This window comes from Amphiura filiformis, chromosome 11, assembly GCF_039555335.1.
Source record: "Amphiura filiformis chromosome 11, Afil_fr2py, whole genome shotgun sequence".
NCBI lineage: Eukaryota > Metazoa > Echinodermata > Ophiuroidea > Amphilepidida > Amphiuridae > Amphiura > Amphiura filiformis.
The window spans coordinates 51,952,375-51,979,506 of NC_092638.1; the positions used below are offsets into that span (position 1 = coordinate 51,952,375).

Consider the following 27,132-nt stretch of genomic DNA (forward strand, 5'->3'; position numbering starts at 1 on the left):
CTTCATACATATGAATAAGTTTATTAGAGAACAAGCATCACTTCCAAGTCTTTTTGTGTTACTCTAGGGGGTTTATCCCTCAGAATCTCACATTTAAAAAAAAAAAAAGGGCCTCATCGTTTCCTCGAGCACTGTTGGAGAAGACCGAAAACTACTGACAATGCTAATTTTACATTGAAAAAAAAAACAAAACAAAAAACACCTCCCTCCCTCATCAATTCATGAAAATCCTCTGGACGAGAACCAAAACATTAATTTTATACGGCCTTATGTCGGACCAACAGAAAATCGTCCCGTTTTACTACAAATAGGACGAATTTGACAGTTTGCTCATAGATTTAAGTTAGAACATGTGTAAGTATTACAAATATGCCAAAAAATCGGTTTTGAAAAAAATAAAGGTAAATTCTGAAAAAAGATCGTACATTATGACTTTAATTGCTTGATTGTGTGAGTGAGTGAGATTGGTGGGGTTGATGAGTGAGTGATGAGTGACTGACTGTGTGCCAAGTGAATGATACTGCAGTAGTCGAGTGTGAGCTTAATTGTGAGTAAGTTTGTGAGTCATAAGAAATGAGCTAGTGAGTGAGTAAGTGAGAGGGTGAGTAAGAGGTGAGTGAGCGAGGGAGACATGAGGGGGTGAGTGTATGAGGGGTGAGTGAGTGGATGAATGAGTGAGGGAGGTAGACAGGGAGGTAGTAAGTGAATGAGCGAGTGATAAGAGGGGGTGAGTGAGGGAAGGAGGGAGGGAGGAAGGGAGGAATGAATGAGTGAGTGATGAACAAGTAAACAAACAAGTTAACAAATAAGTAAACAAACAAGTAAACACACTAACTAACAAAAAAGTAAACAAATAAACAAGCAAACAAACAAACAAGTAAACAAACAAACAAATAAATAAGCAAACAAATAAATAAATAAGCAAATAAATAAGCAACTAAATAAAATAGGCAAGCAGCGGTTATCTATTAATTTATTAAATGAAAACGATTTACACCACTCTGGAAGTAACTATAAACAAATAAACAAACAAACAAATACATAGATAAATAAAACCTTATAAACAAATAAACAAACAATTTAACATACATAATTATAAACAAACAAATGAACGAATAAACAAATATGCAAAAAATCAACAAAATAATCAACAAACAAATAAACAAACAATAAATAAACAAACTTATGAAAATAAACAAATAAACAAATTAATTAACAAAAATAACAAATAAATAAATAAACTTTTTTATATAGGCTAAATAAACAATATAATTAACAGAAAGATAAACAAATTAACAAACTTTTAAACAAACAAACAAAATAGCAAACAAAAGATAAACCAATAAAATAAACAACCTTTAAACAAACAAATAAATAATATAATTAATCTAAAAGATAAACAAACATATTAACAATAAAGTTATAAACAAACCAACAAACTTATATAATCAAATAAATAAATAAATAAATAAATGATTAATTGATCAATACATAAACAAATAAATAAATAAATGAGCAAAAAGGCAAGCAAGCAGCCGTTAACAATTAACTTATTAAATGAAAACGATTAAATAAAGAAATTAATAGATCATTAATTGATAAATAAATACATAATATATACAATCAATTAATTGATAAACAAATACATAAATAAATAAATAAATAAATAAATAAATAAATAAATAAATAAATAAATAAATAAATAAATAAATAAATAAATAAATAAATAAATAAATAGATAGATAAATAAGTAGGCCTAAATACCAAACCAATACCAAAAATACCTAGGTACTACGGTACTGCACAAGTTTCAAAAAATATTGTTTTCATTTAGGGCCTATGCATAATTTTGACTAATAGCTTGAATATATAGTATACTAAAAAAGCCTATAAATAGGGAGATATCAGTTTTATTTGCGTAAATGTAATCCCCCTCACCTCCCATCATCCAGTTAATAGGCATACCTTCGCTTCGTTTTATTAAAAAAATAATATTAAATAATGAAATATTATTATTTCATCTTCAATCACGCATAGGCCTATTAAAACTAAAAAGAAGCATTTTATTCCGGGATTTTATTTTGATTATTAATATTATAAATCCAGGCAGGAAGATCCAGGGTTCATATATCATATTAAATTATGGCCGGTGGCGGTAGGTTAATGGCAATAATAAATTGTGGCCATAAATATTGTATTTGTACTTGTAGGCTACTGGCTACTTGTAGGCTTGTAGTCTACTGGCTACAACATCAACATCAAATTAAATTTCTCGCGAAATGCACGCAATGTAGCAATGTTTCGCAGGGCCTGATGTTTCGCGATTCGTGCATGACACCGTGATTTATTTATAGACTGCATGCACCGCGCGCTAGACTTGTGAAATGAATCGTACTTGTGCCGTGTGCAAATTTAGGGGAGTAGGTCGAGATTCAGTTTATTGCCATGGCATTGATGAGTCAGGATTAGTTTATGGGTCAGTTCATGCCAACTCAGCATGTCAGTAAGGAATGTATGTATTGCTTTTATTTGGTGTTTTGATAGCAGTCTGAGAAATACAAAAAGTGATAGTCTGAACATGAATCATGATTTGAGCTGCGGGGTGGGGGGGGGGCACATAATAAATTTCAGGAATTTTTGGTGGGTAAACCGTATGCTCCCCCAGAATTTTGGAGTGCTGGGTCTTTGGGAGCTGATGGTGAACCGGTGAACCGGTAAAACGGGATCATTTGGAGCTGCAAACAGTCAAAATCATGTACGTACAAAATGTACAACTTACAAGGGTTTCTGGCTTTCTGGTTGAAAATCACCAGAAAAAAAACACAAAAATGTATGGAATGAGCAATAATTTTAGAACTGAAATTATCAAAATCAAAGGTGGTCTTCTTTTAGAGCTCTATTTTGCTCAAATTGAGGGGTTCAGTCAGAGGCTGGAGCTGCAAATTCCAAAAAAGGGGGGTGGGGAATCTGCCAGCTCTGATCTTACAGAGTGGCAACTCTAAAATTACTAGAGTAGACCAGTGCAGTTGCCAATAGCAGAAGTGTTGATAAATACACAGGTGTTGTTGAAAAGTACACAAGTACCAGTAGCCCGGGGGCACTCAATTTTTTTGGTAGGGTGTGCCACCGCCAGTTTCGAACTCGAGGTCTAAGGAACTGATGGCCGGCCAAAAAGGGGGTCTAGGGAACTGATTGGCCGGCCAAAAGGGGTCTTGGGAACTAATTAACCAGCCAAAAGGGGGTCTTGGGAACTGATTAGCCGCCAAAATCTGAAAATGGGGTCATGAACTAAACAATGCAGGCCAAACCAGGGCTCAATTTCGTTACGTTTTTGCCACAGATTTTTGAAGGAATCGATTTCACTTTGATCAAGAAAATCATTAATGTAAAATTGGCCCGGAAAATTGGTCTGATGGGGTGGCCTACGATGGAAATCTCAGCAAAGCAAAACAGCATTCGGATCAAAATTACTAGACCCTGCAGACCTACCTATAGCCTACTGATAATTTATAGCAGCAGCGAGCAGCATTTAAAAGCCCACCATAAAAACAAACCCACAAAAATATTTTTTCAGTGCCGTAACTAAAGAAAAACATTTAGGCTACATTGAAATGTCATGCATACATGAGACCATTGAGTGAAGTATGCAGAATTTGACAGACCATTCCACTATTGGCACTGAACCAGTAGATCGTAAATTACCTTTTAATTCACTGTTATGGCTAGCTGCAAGGACGTGTACATAATTATTTGAGGTACTTTTCCTTATATTTGGCAATTTTATTCCCAAAAGAGATCTCAAAATCATTTATTTCCAGCAAAGTGTTTATCAGCTGAAAAGGCCTCGGCACTTTTCGCCGGCCGGCAGTGCTGCAATCACTGTTTACAATCAACCAACCAGTGTTGCCACTACTACAAAGTACAAGGAGCCCAAAATCCCGCCCAAAATCCACCTTATTCCTATATACAATGTGTTTCAATGGGGAAGAAATCGATGGAAAATTCCCTTTGAAGCTTTTTGGGCTCGAAATAGTAGGACAGAAAACACGCCAATCAAAATGCCAATGAGAGCGGAGATCGATGATCTGAGGGTCTATGGAACGGCTAGAAAATTTTTGGGGCTTCAAGAGCGGCAATCAATGAATTTAGTGGGTCTAAGGAACGGCTAGCGGCTCTGAAAAAGGGGGTCGTCGCCGCGGCACATACCCGTATAGCTGGGGAATGTGAGTGCCCCCCCCGGGCCAGTAGCTAGTGAACAACCTTGTCTAGATGAGGAATTATTGTTTGTCTCGAGATCCTTGTATTATATTATTAGTTGATGATTGAGTAGCAACTCAAGACCAGCTCTTGACAATGACATTCCACTTCAAAACGAGTGCTTTAATAATATTAATGTTAATGAGCACTAATTTGGAATCTTCATGCCACTATTTGTATGGAGCATTGTCTTGGTTATTGATTTGTTAACATTTGCTCGACCTGTGGTAAAATGCTTTAAAACATTGGGTGAAATAAGTACTTGTTTTGTACCTTGATTTACTACTCGTATTGCCAAGATATTAACAAAGCTAACCAAACCAATGTCCAGCATTGTGGTTTGAGAACTGCCCTTCTGGCATGGACACAGTTTACCCACCATGTAATTTGCTATCTTGTTCCTTTTTTGAATTTGTAGCTGAATTAGAGAAACTGAAGCGACATCTGGACCTGCTCCGTCAGGAATATGTCAAGTTGCAGAATCGCCTGGCAGAAGTGGAGCAGAAGTACAATGTTGTCACGGCGGGTGCTGGCGGAACGGAAGAAGACAACTTTGTGTCTCGTCTCCTCGCTACTGTGGCCGACTTGTTTGATAAGGAACTCTACAGGTTGGTAAAGGAGTGGGAGGGGTTCTTGATATTTGATTGGGTAGGGATAGTGGAGATACTGTACCCTTCCCAGAATCCTTTGCAATATGATACGTCACTTCATTTCATCAAATGACACTCCCATTACTTTGTACAGGTTCCCTTAAATCCCTTTGCTTTCATTTTGAGAGTAGACTTGCTAAACATGGGTCAATTATCAAGAAATAGACATATTTTGCAAGATTGGGATGGCCTCATTGAGGCAAATCAATACTGGAAATTGATATGGGATTGAGAACTGCATTATGAGAAGTGTAAGATATCTTTTCTGGTGTATGGATGTGCAGGTGAAATTCTGAAAACGTACCCCCAGAATGTACCAAATCAAACATAATCACAATTTCAAAAAATTGAGAAAGTAATGGATAATTTTTTCCAAATTTAGAAGATAAAGTTGATTGAATTTCCATCATCATTTTCTTTCCCAAAATGGGTTTATCCTTCGTGTAAGACTGCATGGAATTGGCCTAGCACAAATCTTCTATTGAAGGATTATATAGCTTTATTCTGTAAGCTGCTTAATTCCACAATGGAGTCTTTACACTAGTCTAACTCATGAATATCTTACATCAAGGAATGTATACACTTGATAATAAATTTCCTGTCAAACATGATCCTGTGTGCACCTTTAAAGTTGACCAGTATACATGTACACCGTATTGTTGGCTCTTCGCATTTCGGCCGTGATTTTCCATTCTGTGAGCGGTGATTTTTGGCTCGAATTATTTGCTTTGTTATGGACGTTTGTCGCTGTGTATGTCGCAACAGCAAAGCATGCAAGAAACATCAAACTATATTCTGGTAAATGTTACCAGATAAAAAAAATGATCTGATATCATATATACTGAAGTAACTGATTATGGCAATACGATCAATGTATTATATTTTCAATATATGATAATAATGTGTGGAACTGTGGTTATATAAAATTTTACCTAGGTGTGAATCTGTGTTACAAATGATAAATAGACTTCAAGATCAAGCTATTTCCTGCTTATTTCCTACCTATGAGTCATACAGGTATGATTATCTTAACATTAATGGGGACTTGGAAAATACAGACATTTTCAACTTTTAAAACAAAAGGGAGTAGCTGCGACAATTAAAATTTATCTTACGACAGTAAGACTATGCACACATGACCTGGCCCAATTGATTTGCAAATTTTTCATAAAACAAAATGGCAGATTGTCATGGGATTTAACATAAAGACATTGTCAACTTAAAAGGGAACATGACAATTTAAATGTATCTTGTGACATCATGACAGCAAGACCATGCACACATGACCAGGCCCAATTGATTTGCAAATTGTTCAAACAAAATGGCAGATTGTGGAATTTGGATCATAAAGACATTGTCAATTTTTAAATTTATAAATTTATCTTGTGACAAAAATATGGCATGGAACAAAATCAAATTGTGCAAGGAAATTGAACAGATAATTGTATCTGGTGTACAGAAAAATGGCTATAGTATTTGGGTTTGTGTGGAGTTACGATAATATCCAAAGTAAAGAATATACAAGCCAATAGAGCATGCATTAACAATTAGTCTGGATAATGGATATATTGGTTTAAAATGTGTTTGTCTGGCACTAGCAAAATGAGATACATGTAGCATCAACTTGAGGTGCCTTTGAATAGAGCCTTTACGCACATTTTGCACTGTAACTCAGAATACAGTTTGCCGACTTTACGACCGGTTTGTAGTGAGAAAGGCAAATTTCATGGAGTAAAATTCTGCAGTGGCCTATGCACCTGACATACAAGCTGGGAAATAAGAAGCGCCGGACCAGGGGCTACTTTGTAAAACAATAGCCCCTGGTTCACAGGGTTTTACTGGGAACCAGGAGCTATAACCAGGGGCTAAATGGCCCCTGGCCCCCACTTATTTCCCAGCCTGCTGACATAGTTGATGATGTCATGCTCCAGATGTAAATTAATTGATGGCAAAATGTCATGCTCCAAATGTAAATTAATTGATGGCAAAGGTAAAAAAAGACACAAAGACATAATATGCCCCATATGCTTACCCTGCCACACGCCGCCACATTTTCACAAAGGCTCCCAGTTGTGGATATTTTCTACCAAGGTGATGAAAAAAATCACCCTGGTCTATGGGTGGACAGACCTTTCAAGTAGGGACAGATTGTCGGACATTAATCGAACACTCTTGTTTCTTTGCTTCTTTTCAGTGACTTGGTGGTACACTTGGATGGTCGTGAAGTCAAAGCACATAGGTTTGTGCTTGCAGCCAGGAGTCAGACATGGGGAGTACCAAGCCTCTCAGACGCACAGAGTCTGGATTTTACCGGTGAGATCCGCAGGAATTTTATAGAAATGCCCTCTTGAATGCCACATAGACGCATATTATTTATTGTACTAGGCTATATATTTCTATTGCACATATTTTTTTTTTCAATGGTGTCTTTTTGAATTGAATGCATAACTAGAGCGATAACCGCACCATAGCTGAACCATGTGGTTTTGGCAGTATATTGTGGTGGGCCTATACCACTGTCACCCGAAGTCTGTAATGGACATAACCTCGAAATGATACAAAGGTATGACCGCCCAAGTGGTGTAAATGAAAGAAGAAAAATAAACAATATTAAACTAGAGCAACTGTGCCCTTTGCAAGGGCACGAGGTAAGTTAGGCGGATGACTGTGACGAAAGCGGAGATCACTTCAAATCATCCCCAAGTCATATGGTTTAGGAATACAGAGAACATTCCTAAACCATGTGACATGGAGATGGTTTGAATTTGCCTCCACTTGAGATGTGACTGGTATTTATTCCTAGCTTTTATGCAAAAAGAGACACGCAGCAGCTGAAAAGTGCATCCTTTTGAAAACACATATACATACTTTGATCAGCTAGTAGTAGTACTAAGTGAGAATTATTCGGTTTTGTTACTGCGCGAATCAATAAAGTTTCAACAAAATCATGCGTCAGTCACGCAACACGCAAAGCACAGTTCATGTTCAGTGCTGCGCCCAGCTGTATGTATGCCCAGCTGTATGTATGCCATCAATCCACGATGTTATTAGTCCCGCCTATTACGAGCTGATCAGAGTATAAGATCACCATTTTACCATATTAAATATTTTTATTCAATACAGGCATTCCATATGAAGTTGGCTTGGCCATGTTAAAATGGGTATACACCGACCGGATTGAGATTAAATCGGACGATGGATTTGTGCTGGAGTTGATGAAGGCATCGGGCAAATTTAGGCTAGATGAATTAAGGGATAGGTGAGTAAGGTCAAAAAGTAGTCTGCTGCCATCATTTGTTAACTTCCGGGTTGATCTGGGTATGCTGAAATATAATATACGTGTAATGATATGAAATACTCCAGTAAAAATAAAAATCACATAAGGCAGCCTTTTGAGGTACAAGAGTATGTGAAGAGCTTGTTTCCAAACCATGTAAGTCCACAACCACATGTTTCTCATAAATTTACTTGTGTGATACAATCACAATTACTTTGACAAGTTTGACATTAACAACAATGAGTTGTACCATCAACAAGCTGTTATTTACCACAATATAATGATGCTCAACAATATGCAGACTATTGTTCTCATTTGGGAACCAAAGGCCTCACACAGTATTGTTATAATTGTGCATCCATCCACTGTTTGCTTTGTAATGGTGCATCCAACTGAAATTATTGTATATATAGCACCACAACCCATTGCAACATCGCACAGATAAATCAGAAATATGTGTTTGTGGACTTAAGATGGTTTGGAAACAAGCTCTTCATGTGATGAAGATATGATTTATATGTCCAGTTCATGATTAAGCTCAATTTTAAACCAAGAGAAACTGTAATGCAGATTATGTTTGTTATGTTATTTTGTACTTGTATAAAACAAGTTTATGAATGCTCTGCATGCTAGCCATAGGCCTCAACATAAAAAGTCCCACATTTTGAGATATTTTTTCAAAATATCAATAGCTATCTCAAGAACTTTTGAACCAATACTAGGCTTGTTTGTACTCATTTTAATGTGTTTTTCATGCTGATACCAAAAAAATGTACAATTCTGAAATTTTTGAATTAAAAAAAAAAATTGAAACTTGTCGTCTGCAGAGAGGGTTAATATCATAATATGTATGTTTTTTGTTCACAGATGCGAAAAGGCATTGATGTCATCAGTGACAGTACGTAATTGTATACGCTACTACCAGGTGGCCGAAGAAATAGGCGCAAGTAGCTTGAAATCCCACTGCTCAGAACTCATCTCCACCCATTGGGTGAGTATTAATATTAACACATTAACACATTTACAAAGAAAACCACTGCGCCGCATGCATGCATTGTACATGTCAGGCATGACGCAATCGGCCAAAGTCATGCATACCCAGGGAATCGCTGACCGGGCCAGTAAAACCCCCGTAGCTACAAGTCGGTGATCTTGTGCCTGGCACCCGAGGGGTCTAAGGCTCGAATCCCGGGGTGCCAAGTAAATAATTTATTCATCTTCTCTCCTTTATCGTTCCTCCTTTCCTTTCCGATAACCAAAAACCATGTTTAGCGTTAGGGTTACAAGGTGAGTGTAAAGCCTTTGTTTTATTTCTTCTTTTGCCTGGGTTACTCATTGAGTGGATGTTTTAAGGTATCCTCTGTTATTCCGTGAGGCCCAGCATTTCAGTCTGAATCTTCAGATTGCATTAAGGAGGTACTACACCCCTGCCTAATTTCATGCCTATTTTTGGATTTATCTAAAAAAATATAGCGCATTGGTGACAAGTGAGATATGTATATTATAGGGGCAAGGACTACAACTGCTGCACTGGCAATTTTATTTCAGCGCAGACAACAGTTGTGGAGTTACAGTCAAAAATAAGGAAACCCAATATTTGATCAATAAATCAATAACTACTTGCCTTGAGTTGCTGAATTTTCAGTGCAGTAGTTGCATTTTGCCCCTATAATATACATATCTTACTTGTCACCAATGTGCTATAATTTTTGAGAAAAATGCAAAAATAGGCACAAAAGTGGCCAGGGGTGTAGTACCCCCTTAAGGGCTCATCTATTGTATAGCACAAACCAGTGACAGGGTACTTGAATGTGATAAACCGTTATGCTTGTACTAAAAAATGAAAGTGAAATGTCGTGCCTCGCATGAGAGACAGCAGTTTAGAATGTGTAGTGGGCTATTCCAGTTGAAATCCATACAATCCCTATGGAAGACATGACCTTAATCTTCCACACAGGTTAGTTGTAGATTTCAAATGGAGTCACTCACTCAGGTAACCCCATTTGAAATTTATACTCCCTGTGTGGAAGATTAAGGTCTTTCACACAGGGTGTATGTATTTCAATTGGAATAGCCTGATGTCCTTCCTAACTGGGCAAGTGATTGCTCACTTGCTGTTTCTACTTGTTTTGATAATAGCAACACTTTGCAAGAATCAACAACTTATCTTCACTAGAAACACTCCCAATACATTGGTGTCCAGGGTTATATATAGGCAAATTTTAGTACCGGGTGAAATTTATATGAAATGGTTAAAAAATTTTGATAAGAATTGCTAATTTTTATACTGATTGTTCATTGATTTTGAAACATTTGAGACTGGAGTGCCGGGTATTTGGGCTCAAAATTAACTTGAGTGCTGGGTGGAAATTAAGAGTGCCGGGCGGGTCCGCCTGTCACCGCCCAGCGTAGCTACAACCCTGTTGGTGTCGATTCCTGAAGTGTGTTTGTCTGTTTGTTTTGTTTTCAGGGTGACTTCACTAGCGAAGACTTTGTAAGCATGACTGCCCCATTGTTGTACAAGATGTTTAAAGCCAAGACAGCATTCCCATTACACACCGCTATTAGGAACAAGAGAGAAGACATAGTGTTTTTATACCTAGTGGAACATGATGCACAGGTAAGATTCCATTTGCAGAATATTTGTAACTTGTATGATAAATGGAATTTGTGTGTATAATATATGCAATAATTATGTGTATGAATTCTCAAAATGGTTTGCCAAATATCACTTGGCCCCCCCCCCTCCTTTTTTGACATGTCAAAATTCTTTGGCCTCCCCTTTTATTCAACATGTCAAAATATCTCCCCTCCTACTACATTAGGCCTGGCATTTTCGGGTAATTTTGTACCCGGGTACCCGCCGCAATTTTCGGGCAGGTAACCGGGCACCTGAAATACAAAAAAAAAAAAAAAAATTTTTTTTTTTTTTTTTTAAGTTTTTTATTTTTTCGGTTTTGTAGTGTCTCTGGACCTAGACCTAAATGCCAGGATCATTCATGGTTGACCATAAAAAAAAAAATTTCAAGATATTTTGTTATTTTTTATATGAAAATTGATAATTTGTATTCATGTCATAGTCTATTAATGATTTCAAAATGTATTGAATTTGAATGCATTTTGAAATCATTAATAGACTATGACATGAATACAAATTATCAATTTTCATATTAAAAATAACAAAATATCTTGATTTTTTTTTTTTTTTTTTTTTTTTAGGTCAACCATGAATGATCCTAGCATTTAGGTCTAGGTCCAGGGACACTACAAAACCGAAAAAAAAAAAAAAAAAAAAAATTTTTTTTTTTTTTTTTAATTCAGGTACCCGGGGAGGTATTTCCTACCCAGGTAATGTAATCTCAAGGGTACCCGTTTACCCGACCGAAAATGCCAGCCTTATACTACATGCAAAAAATATTTGCCCTCCTTTGACATGCCAACAAATCTTCGCTCCCCCCTTTACACATGCCAAATTTTGGGGAACCTGAAAATTGCCTAATCAGGAAAAAAAAAAAAAGTTGTTGTGTTGCCCTCAACCGTCCGACCCTAAATCCTGAAAAATCAGGGTCACAATTTTTTTTTTTTTTTTTTTTTTTTTGAATGATGATTTTTACAGATTTGTTCAAAAACTCAATGTTTTTCACTTAAAATTAATATTTTATTGAAAGACTAGTCTTTAATTGATGTCTAACAGGAATCCAGAAGTCAAAATTGACAAATGTCCCCTAGTTGAAGAGGCATTATTTAATATTTGAGGGGAATTTTAAAAACTGAAGGTTTAAAAAAAAATTTAAAAAAAAAAAAAAAAAAAAATCCGACCGTCCGACCCAAATTTCCCATTTTCCCACTTGAGGGCAACACAACAATATTTTTTTTTGGCCTCATGTGAGGTGAGCTACAGCCCCCCCCCCTTTTTGGCCTTCCGAAATATTTGTCCCCATATAATTCAACACCTCGGGGGAGGGTACACATAATTATTGCACCACCCCTAAGTAGATTAGTAGGTAAGTGGTAGAGCAAGTGACCAGCAAGCTGAAGGTTCTTGATTTATAACTGGAACTTGATTTTCTTGTGTAGTAAGGAGGGCCTATCATTTTATTCAGATATCTCTCTTGGGTGGGTTTCAAATATTTGTTGTTATTTACATCTTTACAATCAATTTTAAATGTATTTCTATTGTTTACATTTCATTTTCCCATAGCTACCAGGGAAGCTGAACGAAATAGATGAGAAAGGTGACCTCCCATTGGACCTTGCCTTAGCAACCATGCAGGAGAGCATAGCAACTGAACTGGTAAAACACAAGGTTGACATTGATAGGTCTGACAACCAGGGCAGATGTCTACTACACAAAGCAGTGAAAGAGGTTTGTGGCAATATTGCACTCTATTTGTAGATTAAAATTTCGCACCAGTTTAACATCTTTTTTTGTCGCGGTGGTATTTTGTGATTCATGTGATAATATAGAAGTGATAGTGTATTTATTATAGGAAAGCCAAAAATTACTTGGATGTCTTTGATAAGATCTGAAGCGACTAAATGAAACTCTAATGTCAGCTGAAGCAAAAGCTGCATATCGCACCAGCTGGATTGAATTTATTGAGGGTGCCATGTTGACAGATGCACAGCATACCTGATGATGATGATGAGCGTATTATGTTGTATGTCCAACTCTCTAAAGTAAAATGTTAAAGGGACCCATTTCACGAAGAGTTACGAATAAGCTTACGTTTGATTTAATAGGAGATTAAGTGTGGTAAATCAATCATAAGATCGATTGTAGGCCTTGTGAAACGGGGCCTAGGTCTTGGAAGTTCAGTAGTGAAGTCGATGTTTTTGCAAATGTGCGGACAAACTACCCTTGTACGTCACTACAGAACTTGAGGTGAACCACAGTATAATCATACCTTGAAAGTATTCTTTCTGTTTCAAACATTAGTTATTGTTTTACAGATACAAACATTCTGTTGAAATCTCAGTCTAGTAGACTGAGAATTAAAAATGTATGTGTTAAGGGGTACTACACCCCTCGATAAATTTGTGTCTATTTGTGCATTGTTCTCAAAAACTAATAACACAGTGGGAACAAAAAGTTATGTATATTATAGGGAGGCAAGGAATCAATTACTACACTGGAATTTCAGTGACCCAAGACAAGCGGTTCGTTATTTATGATAAGAAATAAGGTACCGCTAGGATGTACCTCATTTCCGATCATATATACTGAACTGCTTGTCTTGAGTCACTGAAATTTCAGTGTAGTAATTGGATTCCTTGCCCCAATAATATACATAACTTTTGTTACCAGTGTGTGATTATTTTTTGAGAAAAATGCAAAAATTTACCACAGGGGTGTAGTACCCCCTTAATAAAAAAAATGTAGCGTCATCTTTTTCTGACCCCAGTACAAGAGCTGATGAGACTAAAATTCCGCTGTTGAAGTAATTCCATTTTTTCGCAGAAAATTGTACAGAAATTTTGACCCCCTCCAAAATTTTTTTTTTTGAAATATCTTCCACAGGGGGGAATATGAATTTCAAATGGATTTAGCATATTAACCAACTCTATTTGAAACTCACCCTCCCCCTGTGAAAGATTCAGGTTAAATCTTATCTCAGAGGGTGTATAAAATTCAAATTTAGTTGCCTGCTATGATCATTCCATTTGAAATTCATACTCCCACTCTAGAAGATATATCCAAAATCTTCCACAGTGGGAGTGTGGATTTTAATTGGAATAGCCCTATGATACTGTTTTTTTTGCAGGAGATGACTTTTCAGCCTGTTTTCTGATCAAGTCCGGAGCTCAAGTGAACGCAGCCAGTCACATTGAAAAGGAAACATCGCTCCATATCGTTGCCGACTACAACCCAACGATGACCAAACCTGAGGTTATACAAGGCATGGTTAAAGTCTGTCAGATGCTACTTCAACATGGGGCCAATCCAGACCAGCAAGACTCAAGGGGAAAGTAAGTCAATCAGTTTGTTTGTTTGTCTGTTTGTTAGCTTTTATTTGACCAAGCCAAGGTGTTAGTTACCAGTTGGTTGCCAATCTAAAATGTATTGCTAAAATTCAAGGTACTAAGATGCAAATTTACATTACAAAAAATACAAAAAAAATCATAACTTTTCATGGTATTAATTTTATGAATATATTTGATGTCAGTTGTAGCTTTAATAGATGTTAACTACATACGCCATAATACAGTAAAAGTCAATTTTTTGCGCTGTTTCGCTTGTTTTTAATTCACTTTACTAATTTCTCTTGCATTGAGCTATATGCACAAAAGGAATATATGTGACGTGTCATGTCAAAAGGAGACACTTTTGGGCAGGTTATGAATTTTGAGGTTTTTACATATCTTAAATAAGGAGATATTTTGCTCCACAACGCCGTTTTCCCCAATGGAATCAGACATTCCAAAGCTTAATATATTGAATTAATACGTTATGGTATTATAAAATTGGAAATTGAGATATCGGCCTTTAAAAATATTATTGACAATGTTGAGAATACGAATTACCTTGAAAAATGTTTCAAAAAATACAAGATGCCAGATATATTCTGGCCTGAAACTATCACACAATATTTTTAACATTAATAACATCACAAATTCGCAACAAACCCAAATTGTGAAAAAATTACCCCTGGGCAGACTTTTGGCTATTTCTCCATTTACGATCCTGCCCAAAAGTGTCTCCTTTTGACATGACACGTCACATATTTGTTTGTTATTTTCACGGTAGCTGTTTGAAATATGAAAAGTGTGAAAATAAATGTATCACTAAAATTGCAGACCTTTACAGTAGTAGATTCAACAGTAATCTTACATGTTTGATATTTTGTCTATTTGTAGCACTGCATTACACTACGCTGTCGGCAGCAAGAATCAAGAAGTGTTTGATATGCTACTTGCACAGAAGTCGTAAGTGATCTGTCTATTTTCTACCTTGTAGTCTTGAATGAAAATAAACGACTTGAGATCTTGGTCAAAAGTGGGGCCAACGTTAAAAGTTTGTTGCAAATTGTAAGAATCAACGTCAGTTCCAACTGTCAGTGTGTAGACTTAAAAAAATGGTTCTCATGGTTGTTGTGTTATGGATTCAATTGGTTCATCGCAAATTAACAATGATGCACCAGCACGTTCCCATATTTTTATATCGCGACCATGTGCGGATGCATCGGGTGCAAAGTTATTAATTAATAACATGAGTAACATGATTGAATCCCTTTCAACACCGAAGAATATGAGTTGAGGTGTGTGCAGTTTGATACACCATAATTTGTTACTTCTGTCTTAGTGTACTTTATCACTTACTTGCTCTTTAACCTTCCAGCTTGAACCTTGACCTAGTGAACAGCGACGGTAACACACCGCTTTGGCTAGCATTGGATACATCAACGGGGGAGATTAGTCTGGAAGGGGATAGCTATGCTGCCAAACTCATCACCAGAGGGTGCAGTGCAGATGGAGTTAGCCCACATACAGGTAGGTCTTGAAATGTGACTTCTGCTAATGATGTTAGTAAAGATCAAAGGTTAAATGTATTTCACAGCTCTTTTGCAAATTTATTTGAAAAGTATGTAAAATGGAAGTTGGAAGATTGGCCGTATAAAAACTACAAATGGCGTGGTACAACATTATTATCTAAATAGCTGGATATTGTACTCAGTATTTATGAACTTGTTTGAGTTCAGTGAATAAGTTAAACTGCATAACAGTGTTTTAGGGATTGGAAACTGGTTATTTAATTGTCCTTTTTCTTGACAGGTGATTCTTTGATGCACAGAGCATGCCAAGGTGGCAATGAAGACGCAGCATTATTCCTAGCAACACACGGGGCATCATCTAGTATATCAAATCACAAGGTTTGTTCCCATCTACTGTACTCTCCTGCTACACCACACCACACCACACCACACCACACCTCACTTCACCACTCCATACCACTCTACCACTCTACACCACATCATACCACATCATACCACATCACACCACACCATACCTCTCTACACCACACCACACCACACTACATCACACCACACCACACTACAATGCAGCATTGTACCTAGCAACACATTGAGCATCAACATCTTGTGGGTTTCGGTCCCATCACATACTGATCTTTTTGACGCAACACAATTTTTCACATCTAGTGCTATAAGGTTAATACCATGTTAATCGAAAGATTGCTCAATTGATTTTCTTCAACAAGGGTATTTTTTATGAAGAAGACACTGAAAGTGCTAAATTTTGTAAAATTTACATGTCAATCTTTCGAGTAATTTGTTTAACATGGTATTAAACTTAAAGCGCTGTAAGGAGATTTTATTCAACATGGTATTAAACTTATAACTCTGTATGTGATGAGACCGACAAAATCTGTTGCATTTTATAATATCATATAAAGATAAATGATGTCCTGTAAATGTAACTAAACCGGAAGTAGGTCAAAATTAATATCAATATTTTTCAAGAGCATGGGAGAAACATGAACAGCATATTTTGACCTCTCCCTTTTGACAAAACTAGTTTCGTTCATTGGACTTCATCAATGTTTTGATTTGTTCCCTTAATTGCAGTAGAGCATTCGGCTAGCGAACTAGAGGTCCAGGGTTTGTTTCCTGAAGTAGTTTGCACTTTCTTGTACTGCCTGTCATATGTTGTGACACTATTTTGATCATTTACTATTGTTTTAGGGAGAAACACCACTTCATGCAGCAGCCAAACACGGGCTGTCCCGGTTAGTCACGTTACTCCTGCAGAAAGGTGCCAATCCCAACGTGCAATCTAAGGAAGACCTAGCAAGCAAGATGGCCGCCATAGGGTTAGACTCCGACAACCAGCCTGATTTATTACAGGCCTCCAAACAGACCCCTTTGCACATGGCTATATCCAACCAACACGCCGACGTCGTCAGTGTATTCTTAGAACATAGAAGTAAGTATTCGTGAAACCTACAGAAGTAAACTGGGCTCAAAAAGAAACTTTTCACAAGGTCATATCTTAAATCCTGTCCATAAAAATAAACCAAAATTGCACACAGGTTTACTTCAATACTCTACTCTAAACACTGGTTAGTAACCAAACAATTGGCCAACTGACACAACAGCAAAGTGCACTGACATGGAACAGCTTCCTGGACCACATTCACAGCCCAATAATGGGCACCCAACACAAGAAATCTGTGAGTAAGGGGAATAGTGTGAAACAAAACCTGTTTCTGGAAGAAAGTGTGTGAAAGGCAGAAGCAGCCCCGTTCCACACTATTCCACTTACTCTTTGGAAATTATCAGGTCTGTAAGGATCTTGTACGCATTCTCACAAATTTCTTTTGCTGGATGCCAATTAATCGCCTGTGAATGTGGTCCAGGAAGCTTTTCTGTGTCAGTGCATTTTGCTGTTGTGTCAGTTGGACAACTGCTTGGTTACATGTGTTTAGAGTAGAGTATTGAAGTAATCCTGTGTGTAATTTTGGTTCATTTTTATGGACAGGATTTTAAGATATGACCTTGTGAAAAAATTTCTTTTGAGGCCAGATTACATGGAGGTTTATAGAAATTGGTTCAGATTTTTTTTTCAAACCGTGAGTATATTATGAGATTGTGAGATGTTAAAGAGTTGATAGTCCTACAATAAGGAGATAGGAGAATTGCCCGAAATTTTTTTTTTTCTGGATTGAGATGAGCAGAGTATTGGAAGTTTTTGAAATCTTTTATTCTCATGGAATCATCCTGAAATCTGCTGTGAATGTTGGAAATATTGAGGTATTTGGCAGGAGCAAATTTTGGACATCAAAGGGTCGAAATGAAGAAGTAAAAAAAAATTAAATGAAGTAGTTTTACAGTGCAGTTTGTAGTATTGGGTTATTGCATTGCAATCCATATATCCCTATGATAGATGTGACCTTACTTCTCCACACTGGGAGTGTGAATTTCAAATGGGGTTACCTGAATGGGTGACTCCATTTGAAATTTACACCCCTGTGTAGGAGATTTAAGGGAGAATGTGTATTCTTAATGTAATAGCCATACCGCTTAATGTAGGCATGTTGCCTATTGGGGTCGACGCTAAGTCAGGTTTGGTGAACAAATTCAAAAATAGCGCAAATAGCACAAGCGTTCACAAAAGAAACTTCGCGCGTATACTGGGCGATGTTGCGAGGTCTGAATGCTGTACCGGCGTCAGCTGAATTCAAGTACGCTTAAGGACACAGGCATGTGTTTTTATTAAGGCCAAAAAAAATAATGGTTTGTCTCAAAGCTCACGAGTGGTTTGAAAACAAATGCGAAATGCGATTTTTTTATTTTTTTATTCCCGACATTTGTCATGGTATTTGGACAAAAAAATCTGATTTTCAACGAATTTTTCTGGAAAAACTAAAAAAAATGTTTGTTTTTTTTTAAATAAAAATAAATTCTGCATTTCTTTTTTTCCAAATCTCACGATTTGAGACAAACCTTTCTTTTTTTTTTTGCCTAATCTATGGTAAAAGCCCATTCTAAATTTGCTGCAGGTTTTGATGTTGGGTATCAAGTGGGAATATTGCAAAACAAATAAAATCTAACAGCACTAACAGCAAAGGCATACATATTCTACAGTAAAAATTTCATTTTAATCAACAGAACTGCCAACAGCTGTACGACCGCGATCGTATTTCAAAGTACAATGCGAACACACGACTTTGCATCCCAAATGAAAATACTAACGAATAATGAATAAGTTGGATTCACTTCCATGTTACGTACAGATGGGCGTACTACACAGTTGACGCGCATCATCAGTCATCACACTGTTGGCAATTGTGTTCATTGGGCTCTTCCATTTAAAATCTACACTACGCCTGTGGAAGATTGAGCAAAAGTCTGCCACAGAGGGAGTATCAATTTTGAATAGAATAGACAATTGGGTAACTTCCATTTGTAATACTCACTCCAGTTGTGGAAGATGTAGGTAAAGCCATAATACAGGGGGAGTATGGGTTTCAAAATGATTAACTCTGACCAATTACATTTGAAAAACATACTCCCCCTGTGGAAGACATTTCCAAAATCTTCCACAGGGGTAGTGTGGATTTCAACTGGAATAGCCCATTCAAATAAAATTTTACTAGAGGTAAGTGACAAAACTTTTCAAACATATTTACTCATTTCCAGCTAATGCCTTGCAGTCGCAAGACGGCATCCAGATCATTCCAGATTTCAATCTACGAGACAGCAATGACCAAACCGCCCTCGGACTAGCCTTGTGGACGGGTCTGCATAGCTTTGCCGCTCAGGTGTTGCACGCCGGGGCTAACATCAACTATACAACGTCGGAGGGTATGACTTTACTACACACAGCTATATTGAAGCAGGATACACAGAGTGCGCTGTTTCTGTTAGAGCACCAGGCTGATATTAATATCAAGTAAGTGAGAAACAAAATGGAGGGAAGGTGCAAACATCAGAAACCATTTTTTGCCTCAAAATTGGAATTTTCAACAAAAGTGTAGAGACCAGTGTCCAAAATGAAATTTTCATATATTGTAAAACCACTTAATTTGACCAATTTCACTAGAAGCCTTAATTCGTTTAATTAAATAACCTGTGAATTTGACAGTATTACATTGACTTGTAAACTTAATTGTTTGATTAGCAAAATTAAATACCCACAATAAGGCCTAAAAAAATTGTTTGATTGGCTTGACATAAAAAAATTAGGGTAGGTCGGTCAGCAATTTAAAAAATATATTTTTACACACATTTTAAGCGGTTAATTGTGTATGATAAAGGCCTTGGAACTTTTTTGTTTCTTTTTTTTATTTAATTTTTTTTTGCAAAAAAAATAGAAAAAGTCTAGGGTCTGGCCTATTTTTAGGGTCAGTCGAGTGTACGCCAATCAAGCAATTTTTTTAGGCCTAATGGTGGTCATCGGCAATTAGTGAAATTAAGTAGTAGCGAAATTAAGTAGCTTTACATTGTTCACATTTGAATACTTTTGGAACACCCTGGAGAGCAATTATGCAGTCTGATGCTGTTTGATAATACTGTCATTGACTCTAATTTATGTCTTCATTTTCCTTCAAAAACAGAACCAAGGATGGCGAGACGCCTCTGCAGTTAGCTATAAAGCGCCACCTACCAGTGGTAGTGGACGCATTATGCGTGAGGGGAGCCAACATGAACACACTAGATGAGAATAGTAACCCACCGCTATGGTTGGCCTTGGAAACAGGACAGGAAGATGTAGCATCTACTATGGTAAAAGAAATACACGTTTTGCTCTGATTTTTCCCGCTCTTTTTTCCTTTTCCTAATTCTCTCTCATTGGGCTGTTCCATTAAAATCCACCCCTGTGGAAGATTTTGGAAATATCTACCACAGGGGGGATATGAATTTCAAATGGAATTAACACATTAGAAGCACCATTTTGAAACTCGCTCTCCCTCAGGAAAAGATTCAGGTTGAATCTTTCTCAGAAGGTGTATAAAATTCAAATGGAGCTACTAATGTGCTCATTCCATTTAAAATTCATACTCCCCCTGTGGCAGATATTTCCAAAATCTTCCACAGGGGGAATGTGGATTTTAAATGGAATAGCCCATTTTATCAGGTGACAATAATGCTAAAAATCTAATCAGACTTGAATTGGGCTATTCCAGTTTTAATACATACACCCCTATGGAAGACATGACCTTAGTTTCTCACACAGGGACTGTGAATTTCAAATGGGATTATCTGAATGCATGAATCCATTTGAAACCAATACTCCTTGTGTACACCACATTTCGCCATACTGCATTTTAGAAACGCTTGCTGTTAGAATAAGAAAAAATTTAATGCTAATTTATTGCACATTCTAGGGAAGCGTGGTTACCTTTTTAAAATAACCGAGTGAGAGGGTTTTCAAGAAAATGTTTTTCCTGTCAAAACTGAAGCATCCTCTGTATAAAAGAAAATATGAATATTAACTGCACATCATATATAACGATTCGTGATACCCAATTGTGGCACATTTGATGTTGTTTATGAGGCAGAGAATTTTATTTCAATTTTATATACGCCAAAATATTTTTTTAATTGAGCGAGAATGACGATAGAAAAAACCTTGAAAATTCCATGTAAGAATGACATTAAACCCAACCAATGATTACTGTTTTGTTTTTATGGTAATCTAATGTTTTATTTCCTGAAATAAAATTAGGGGTCGAATGTGGATTTATTGTATAAATGATGAAAACATCGACGTGTATACAAGAAAAATGGTAGGTTCCTCTATAGTATTTTACCCCGGGTATTTTACTGACCATGGAAATGTACTGAGACACGAGCATGTGTCAAAATTGATATAATGTATTGTCCATATAGACGCCCATTTATAATAGGTTTATTGTTGGATTTTTTTTGTATAGGCCTATAGAACACGCAGTTAACAACAATTGAGCGCTAATAATACACATTAATGTTTTTAGGCAAATAAAATTCCAAAATATGGTACGTTTTCTGCCTTGTTGAAGTTGCGATTATATCTTCAAATAAGTTTCAAATGGATTCCAACAAGACAAGTGGCCGAGTGGTCTAAGGCGCTGGGTTCAGTATCTCCAAAGCAGCGCGCCGCGAGTTCGAACCCCGCCTCCGCCAAACTTTAACGAAGTAAAATTGAAATTAAAATTTTACTTTAAAAAAATTTCATATTGGGGAAATGTGACTGGCAGAATTTATGTATGGCGTGGAGTGGTGTGCTCCTTGTGTGGTAGATTAAGGTCATGACTTTTGCCTGCTTGGCCACTTCTGTGTGGTTGGCAGAACATAAGAATTGAAAGTACCAGGACAAATCTTTCTCATTCAAAAATGCAATTGTAATTATACAGCTTTCGAATCCTCAAATTTGGTTCCATTGTAGGTTCGACATGGTTGTGACACCACAGCATGGGGTCCAGGACCTGAGGGTTGTCAACAAACATTATTGCACAAAGCTATTGATGAAAATAATGAAGCAGTGGCATGTTTCCTGATTAGAAGGTGAGTGGTAGCAAAATAAATCAATGATGGTGGATAAACATGTACTACTATGTAAATAAAAGTCCTGTGGGATTTCTCTGCAGCAGATTAAATTGGTTTTGGGCAGGGCTGGGAGTTTGGCCAGTGGTCGGGAGTTTGGCCAGTGGTCGGGAGTTTGGCCAGTGGTCGGGAGTTTGGCCAGTGGTCGAGGAGTTTGGCCAGTGGTCGGGGAGGTTGGTCAGTGGTCGGTAGTTTGGCCAGTGGTCGGGGAGTTTGGCCAGTGTTCTGGGAGCTTAGTCAGTGGTCATTGAGTTTGGCTAGTGGTCAGGGAGTTTAGCCAGTGGTCGAGGAGTTTAGCCAGTGGTCGAGGAGTTTAGCCAGTGGTCGAGGAGTTTGGCCAGTGGTTGGGGAGTTTGGCCAGTGGTCGGGGAGTTTGGCCAGTGGTCGGGAGTTGGCCAGTGGTCGGGGAGTTTGGCCAGTGGTCGGGGAGTTTGGCCAGTGGTCTGGAAGCTTTGTGTCTCAATTTACTCTCATGAGTGAGGAAATTATCTAGATCAACTGTATTTCTGGAAACAAAATTATGCAAAAGTAAAAAGAGAAATAAAATGGGGGAAGTAAGATTAACAAAATTACAGAACACCAAATACACACAATAAAGTCATTTATTATGTCGAGCATGGGCTGGTCAAACATGAAATAAAAGTAGAGGAATGTTTGGATGTTGGGCAGGGGTGTGATTAGTCTTGATTTTCCCAGATTTTACGGATTTTTTGTGGCCAAAATTTACGTAATTTAATGATTTTCAGCCTGTTTAAGGCTATTTTTTGCCTGATTTCACACTATTTTTCTGAATTATTTTACTATTTTTTGGATATTTTACAAGCTTTGAAGCACACCCCTGGTTGGGTCATTCCACTTTAAGCCTTAATTAGTTGTTTTCTGTTTATCTATAGACCAATTGTCCACTTGATATTTTTGGAGATATTACATGGCTCTATTAGTCACCCTTGACCCCTTTAGGAACCTTTTCCTTTTAAATAGAGGTGCACCTGCTGTTTCTGAGCTGGAAGTGATCTATTTTGCACCTGCTGTTTCTGTTCTGGAAGTGGTCTATTTTGCTAGTTGTTCAGAGAACAAAATACTATTACCTATTTGAGAACAGGTTACATCTTAGTGAATCAAACAAACTTCAATCTTGAATTCTAAAGGAATAGATCACAAGAACCGCTATATAATTGATATGTGGAGCAGCTTTCACAACAGGAATCCATATCAACAGATGCGTCATTGGATTGGAAAGGTTGTGTGTGTGCGATAAGCTGTTATTGTTTGGTTTGTTTTTCCAGTATGTGCGACGTGAATACTCCAAGAATGCCGGGACCAAATGGTGAGGGAGGCGAAGAGGCACACGACGGACAGGGACCATTACATAGGGCTTGTGAATGGGGACTGGAACAGGTGGTGCAGTGTCTGGTGGAACACCAAGCTGATGTCAATGCAAAGGTAGGGGATAAGTAAAGGTTGTATTATGCCATCAGTGGTAGGGATGAGATGGACAGGGACCATTACATAGGGCTTGTGAATGGGGACTGGAACAGGTGGTGCAGTGTCTGGTGGAACACCAAGCTGATGTCAATGCAAAGGTAGGGGATAAGTAAAGGTTGTATTATGCCATCAGTGGTAGGGATGAGATGGACAGGGACCATTACATAGGGCTTGTGAATGGGGACTGGAACAGGTGGTGCAGTGTCTGGTGGAACACCAAGCTGATGTCAATGCAAAGGTAGGGGATAAGTAAAGGTTGTATTATGCCATCAGTGGTAGGGATTATGGGATGAGATGGACAGGGACCATTACATAGGGCGTGTGAATGGGGACTGGAACAGGTGGTGCAGTGTCTGGTGGAACACCAAGCTGATGTCAATGCAAAGGTAGGGGATAAATAAAGGTTGTATTATGCCATCAGTGGTAGGGATTATGGGATGAGATGGACAGGGACCATTACATAGGGCGTGTGAATGGGGACTTGAACAGGTGGTACAGTGTCTGGTGGAACACCAAGCTGATGTCAATGCAAAGGTAGGGGATAAGTAAAGGTTGTATTATGCCATCAGTGGTAGGGATTATGGGATGAGACGGACAGGGACCATTACATAGGGCGTGTGAATGGGGACTGGAACAGGTGGTACAGTGTCTGGTGGAACACCAAGCTGATGTCAATGCAAAGGTAGGGGGATAAATAAAGGTTGTATTATGCCATCAGTGGTAGGGATTATGGGATGAGATGGACAGGGACCATTACATAGGGCGTGTGAATGGGGACTGGAACAGGTGGTACAGTGTCTGGTTGAACACCAAGCTGATGTCAATGCAAAGGTAGGGGATAAATAAAGGTTGTATTATGCCATCAGTGGTAGGGATTATGGGATGAGATGGACAGGGACCATTACATAGGGCGTGTGAATGGGGACTTGAACAGGTGGTACAGTGTCTGGTGGAACACCAAGCTGATGTCAATGCAAAGGTAGGGGATAAGTAAAGGTTGTATTATGCCATCAGTGGTAGGGATTATGGGATGAGACGGACAGGGACCATTACATAGGGCGTGTGAATGGGGACTGGAACAGGTGGTACAGTGTCTGGTTGAACACCAAGCTGATGTCAATGCAAAGGTAGGGGGATAAGTAAAGGTTGTATTATGCCATCAGTGGTAGGGATTAAGGGATGAGATGGACAGGGACCATTACATAGGGCGTGTGAATGGGGACTGGAACAGGTGGTTCAGTGTCTGGTGGAACACCAAGCTGATGTCAATGCAAAGGTAGGGGATAAGTAAAGGTTGTATTATGCCATCAGTGGTAGGGATTATGGGATGAGATGGACAGGGACCATTACATAGGGTGTGTGAATGGGGCCTGGAACAGGTGGTACAGTGTCTGGTGGAACACCAAGCTGATGTCAATGCAAAGGTAGGGGGATAAGTCAAGGTTGTATTATGCCATCAGTGGTAGGGATTAAGGGATGAGATGGACAGGGACCATTACATAGGGCGTGTGAATGGGGACTGGAACAGGTGGTTCAGTGTCTGGTGGAACACCAAGCTGATGTCAATGCAAAGGTAGGGGGATAAGTCAAGGTTGTATTATGCCATCAGTGGTAGGGATTAAGGGATGAGATGGACAGGGACCATTACATAGGGTGTGTGAATGGGGCCTGGAACAGGTGGTACAGTGTCTGGTGGAACACCAAGCTGATGTCAATGCAAAGGTAGGGGATAAGTCAAGGTTGTATTATGCCATCAGTGGTAGGGATTATGGGATGAGATGGACAGGGACCATTACATAGGGTGTGTGAATGGGGACTGGAACAGGTGGTTCAGTGTCTGGTGGAACACCAAGCTGATGTCAATGCAAAGGTAGGGGGATAAGTCAAGGTTGTATTATGCCATCAGTGGTAGGGATTATGGGATGAGATGGACAGGGACCATTACATAGGGTGTGTGAATGGGGACTGGAACAGGTGGTGCAGTGTCTGGTGGAACACCAAGCTGATGTCAATGCAAAGGTAGGGGACAAGTAATCATACAATCAGTTGCAGCATGTTTAAATTGAGGGCTAAAATCATATATGCATACAAACATTTGTGTACATCCATATCAAAAGGATGCACTTGCCAGCTACTACATGTGTCTCATTTTGCATAATAGCTAGGTATAAATACCAGACTCATCTCAAGTGGAGGTCACTTCAAATGGTCCCCAAGTCATATGGTTAAGGAATGTTCTCTGTATTCCTGAACTATATGACTTGGGGATGATTTGAAGTGACCTCCACTTAAGATGAGTCTGGTATTTATTCTTAACTATTATGTGAAATGAGACACATGTAGCAGCCGACAAGTGCATCGTTTTGATATGGATGTACACATTTGGGTTTTTAGGCCCTTCACATTTGATTCCGAGTGTCCAGTCGCACTGTCCGTGTTTGAATCCATTGCGATTTTACAAATATTGAAAATTAAAATGTATGTTTTTGTAGTAAAAATAAATTAGTGGTCAAATGCTGGATTGCTTTAAATTGGTAAAAATCATGGAAAAGTTGTGGAATTCTGTTTCAAAAATTAGTAAGAATGCAACCTCTGTAAAAGTGGAAGATGAAAAAAACAGTGTTTGTACATAAAAAATAGGTGACAAGGGCGGATTAACAAGAGGTAGTTTGAAGCTGATTTTAAGTATATTTTGTATCTGTCAAATTAAAGCCTGTGTGAACTAGAAAAAAAATTGACACTAAATTGAAATCAATCTTTGTTTTATATTCCACAGGATACAGAAGGTAAAGCGCCTATCCATATAGCCATCTCCAATCAACATCCGACCATCATCAACCTCCTCATGTCTCATCCAATGCTGGATCTAACAGTCAGGGATCGCAACGGACTCACACCATTTGCCGCCGCCATGACGTTTAAGAATAACAAGGCAGCACAGGCTATCTTGGACAGGGAAGCTAGAGCTGCTGAACAGGTATGGCTAAGTGAATGTGGTTTCGGGATTTTTTTATTTATATTAATTTAGAGGGGAGGGTTATTATGCATACAGTAGAATTTGCAGGGCCTCAGATTTGACGAGAATCACTGAATCGATTCTCGTAATGATTCTCATAACAATTTGTTGCCAGATTCAATTTCTTTAATTGAATCATGCAGTAAGTGAAGCGACTCAGATGGTTTTTGATTCCCGCAAACTGACACGAAATCTAGGCCCTGATTTAATCAAGCATGCATATTATGCCTCTAAATGAGGTTTTATTTTGATGAAAGAGAGGAGAGGCAGACACCTCCACAAAATATTATTTATATTGTTGAGTAACTATATTACAGATACAAGCGACTGTACAAACATTTATTATTGTAAACCCAATCTTGAAAATCAGTTTTTGTTGAGGGCATTTGACTTGCATACATA

The 27,132-nt window shown here is 38.1% G+C and overlaps 1 protein-coding gene across 1 annotated transcript in view; it reads left to right on the forward strand.

The window, feature by feature from the left end:
• The window catches only part of LOC140163761 (rabankyrin-5-like), a 54,074-nt gene that overhangs the window by 10,517 nt on the left and 16,425 nt on the right, over positions 1-27,132 (forward strand). The window contains exons 2-17 of the mRNA XM_072187077.1: positions 4,676-4,865; positions 7,102-7,220; positions 8,031-8,166; positions 9,052-9,175; positions 10,655-10,804; positions 12,386-12,557; positions 13,950-14,154; positions 15,043-15,111; positions 15,524-15,675; positions 15,958-16,055; positions 16,887-17,127; positions 19,344-19,596; positions 20,261-20,429; positions 22,072-22,190; positions 23,516-23,672; positions 26,491-26,691. Coding sequence (XP_072043178.1) covers positions 4,676-4,865; positions 7,102-7,220; positions 8,031-8,166; positions 9,052-9,175; positions 10,655-10,804; positions 12,386-12,557; positions 13,950-14,154; positions 15,043-15,111; positions 15,524-15,675; positions 15,958-16,055; positions 16,887-17,127; positions 19,344-19,596; positions 20,261-20,429; positions 22,072-22,190; positions 23,516-23,672; positions 26,491-26,691 — 2,555 coding nt within the window. The remainder of the gene's footprint in view (positions 1-4,675; positions 4,866-7,101; positions 7,221-8,030; positions 8,167-9,051; positions 9,176-10,654; positions 10,805-12,385; positions 12,558-13,949; positions 14,155-15,042; positions 15,112-15,523; positions 15,676-15,957; positions 16,056-16,886; positions 17,128-19,343; positions 19,597-20,260; positions 20,430-22,071; positions 22,191-23,515; positions 23,673-26,490; positions 26,692-27,132) is intronic.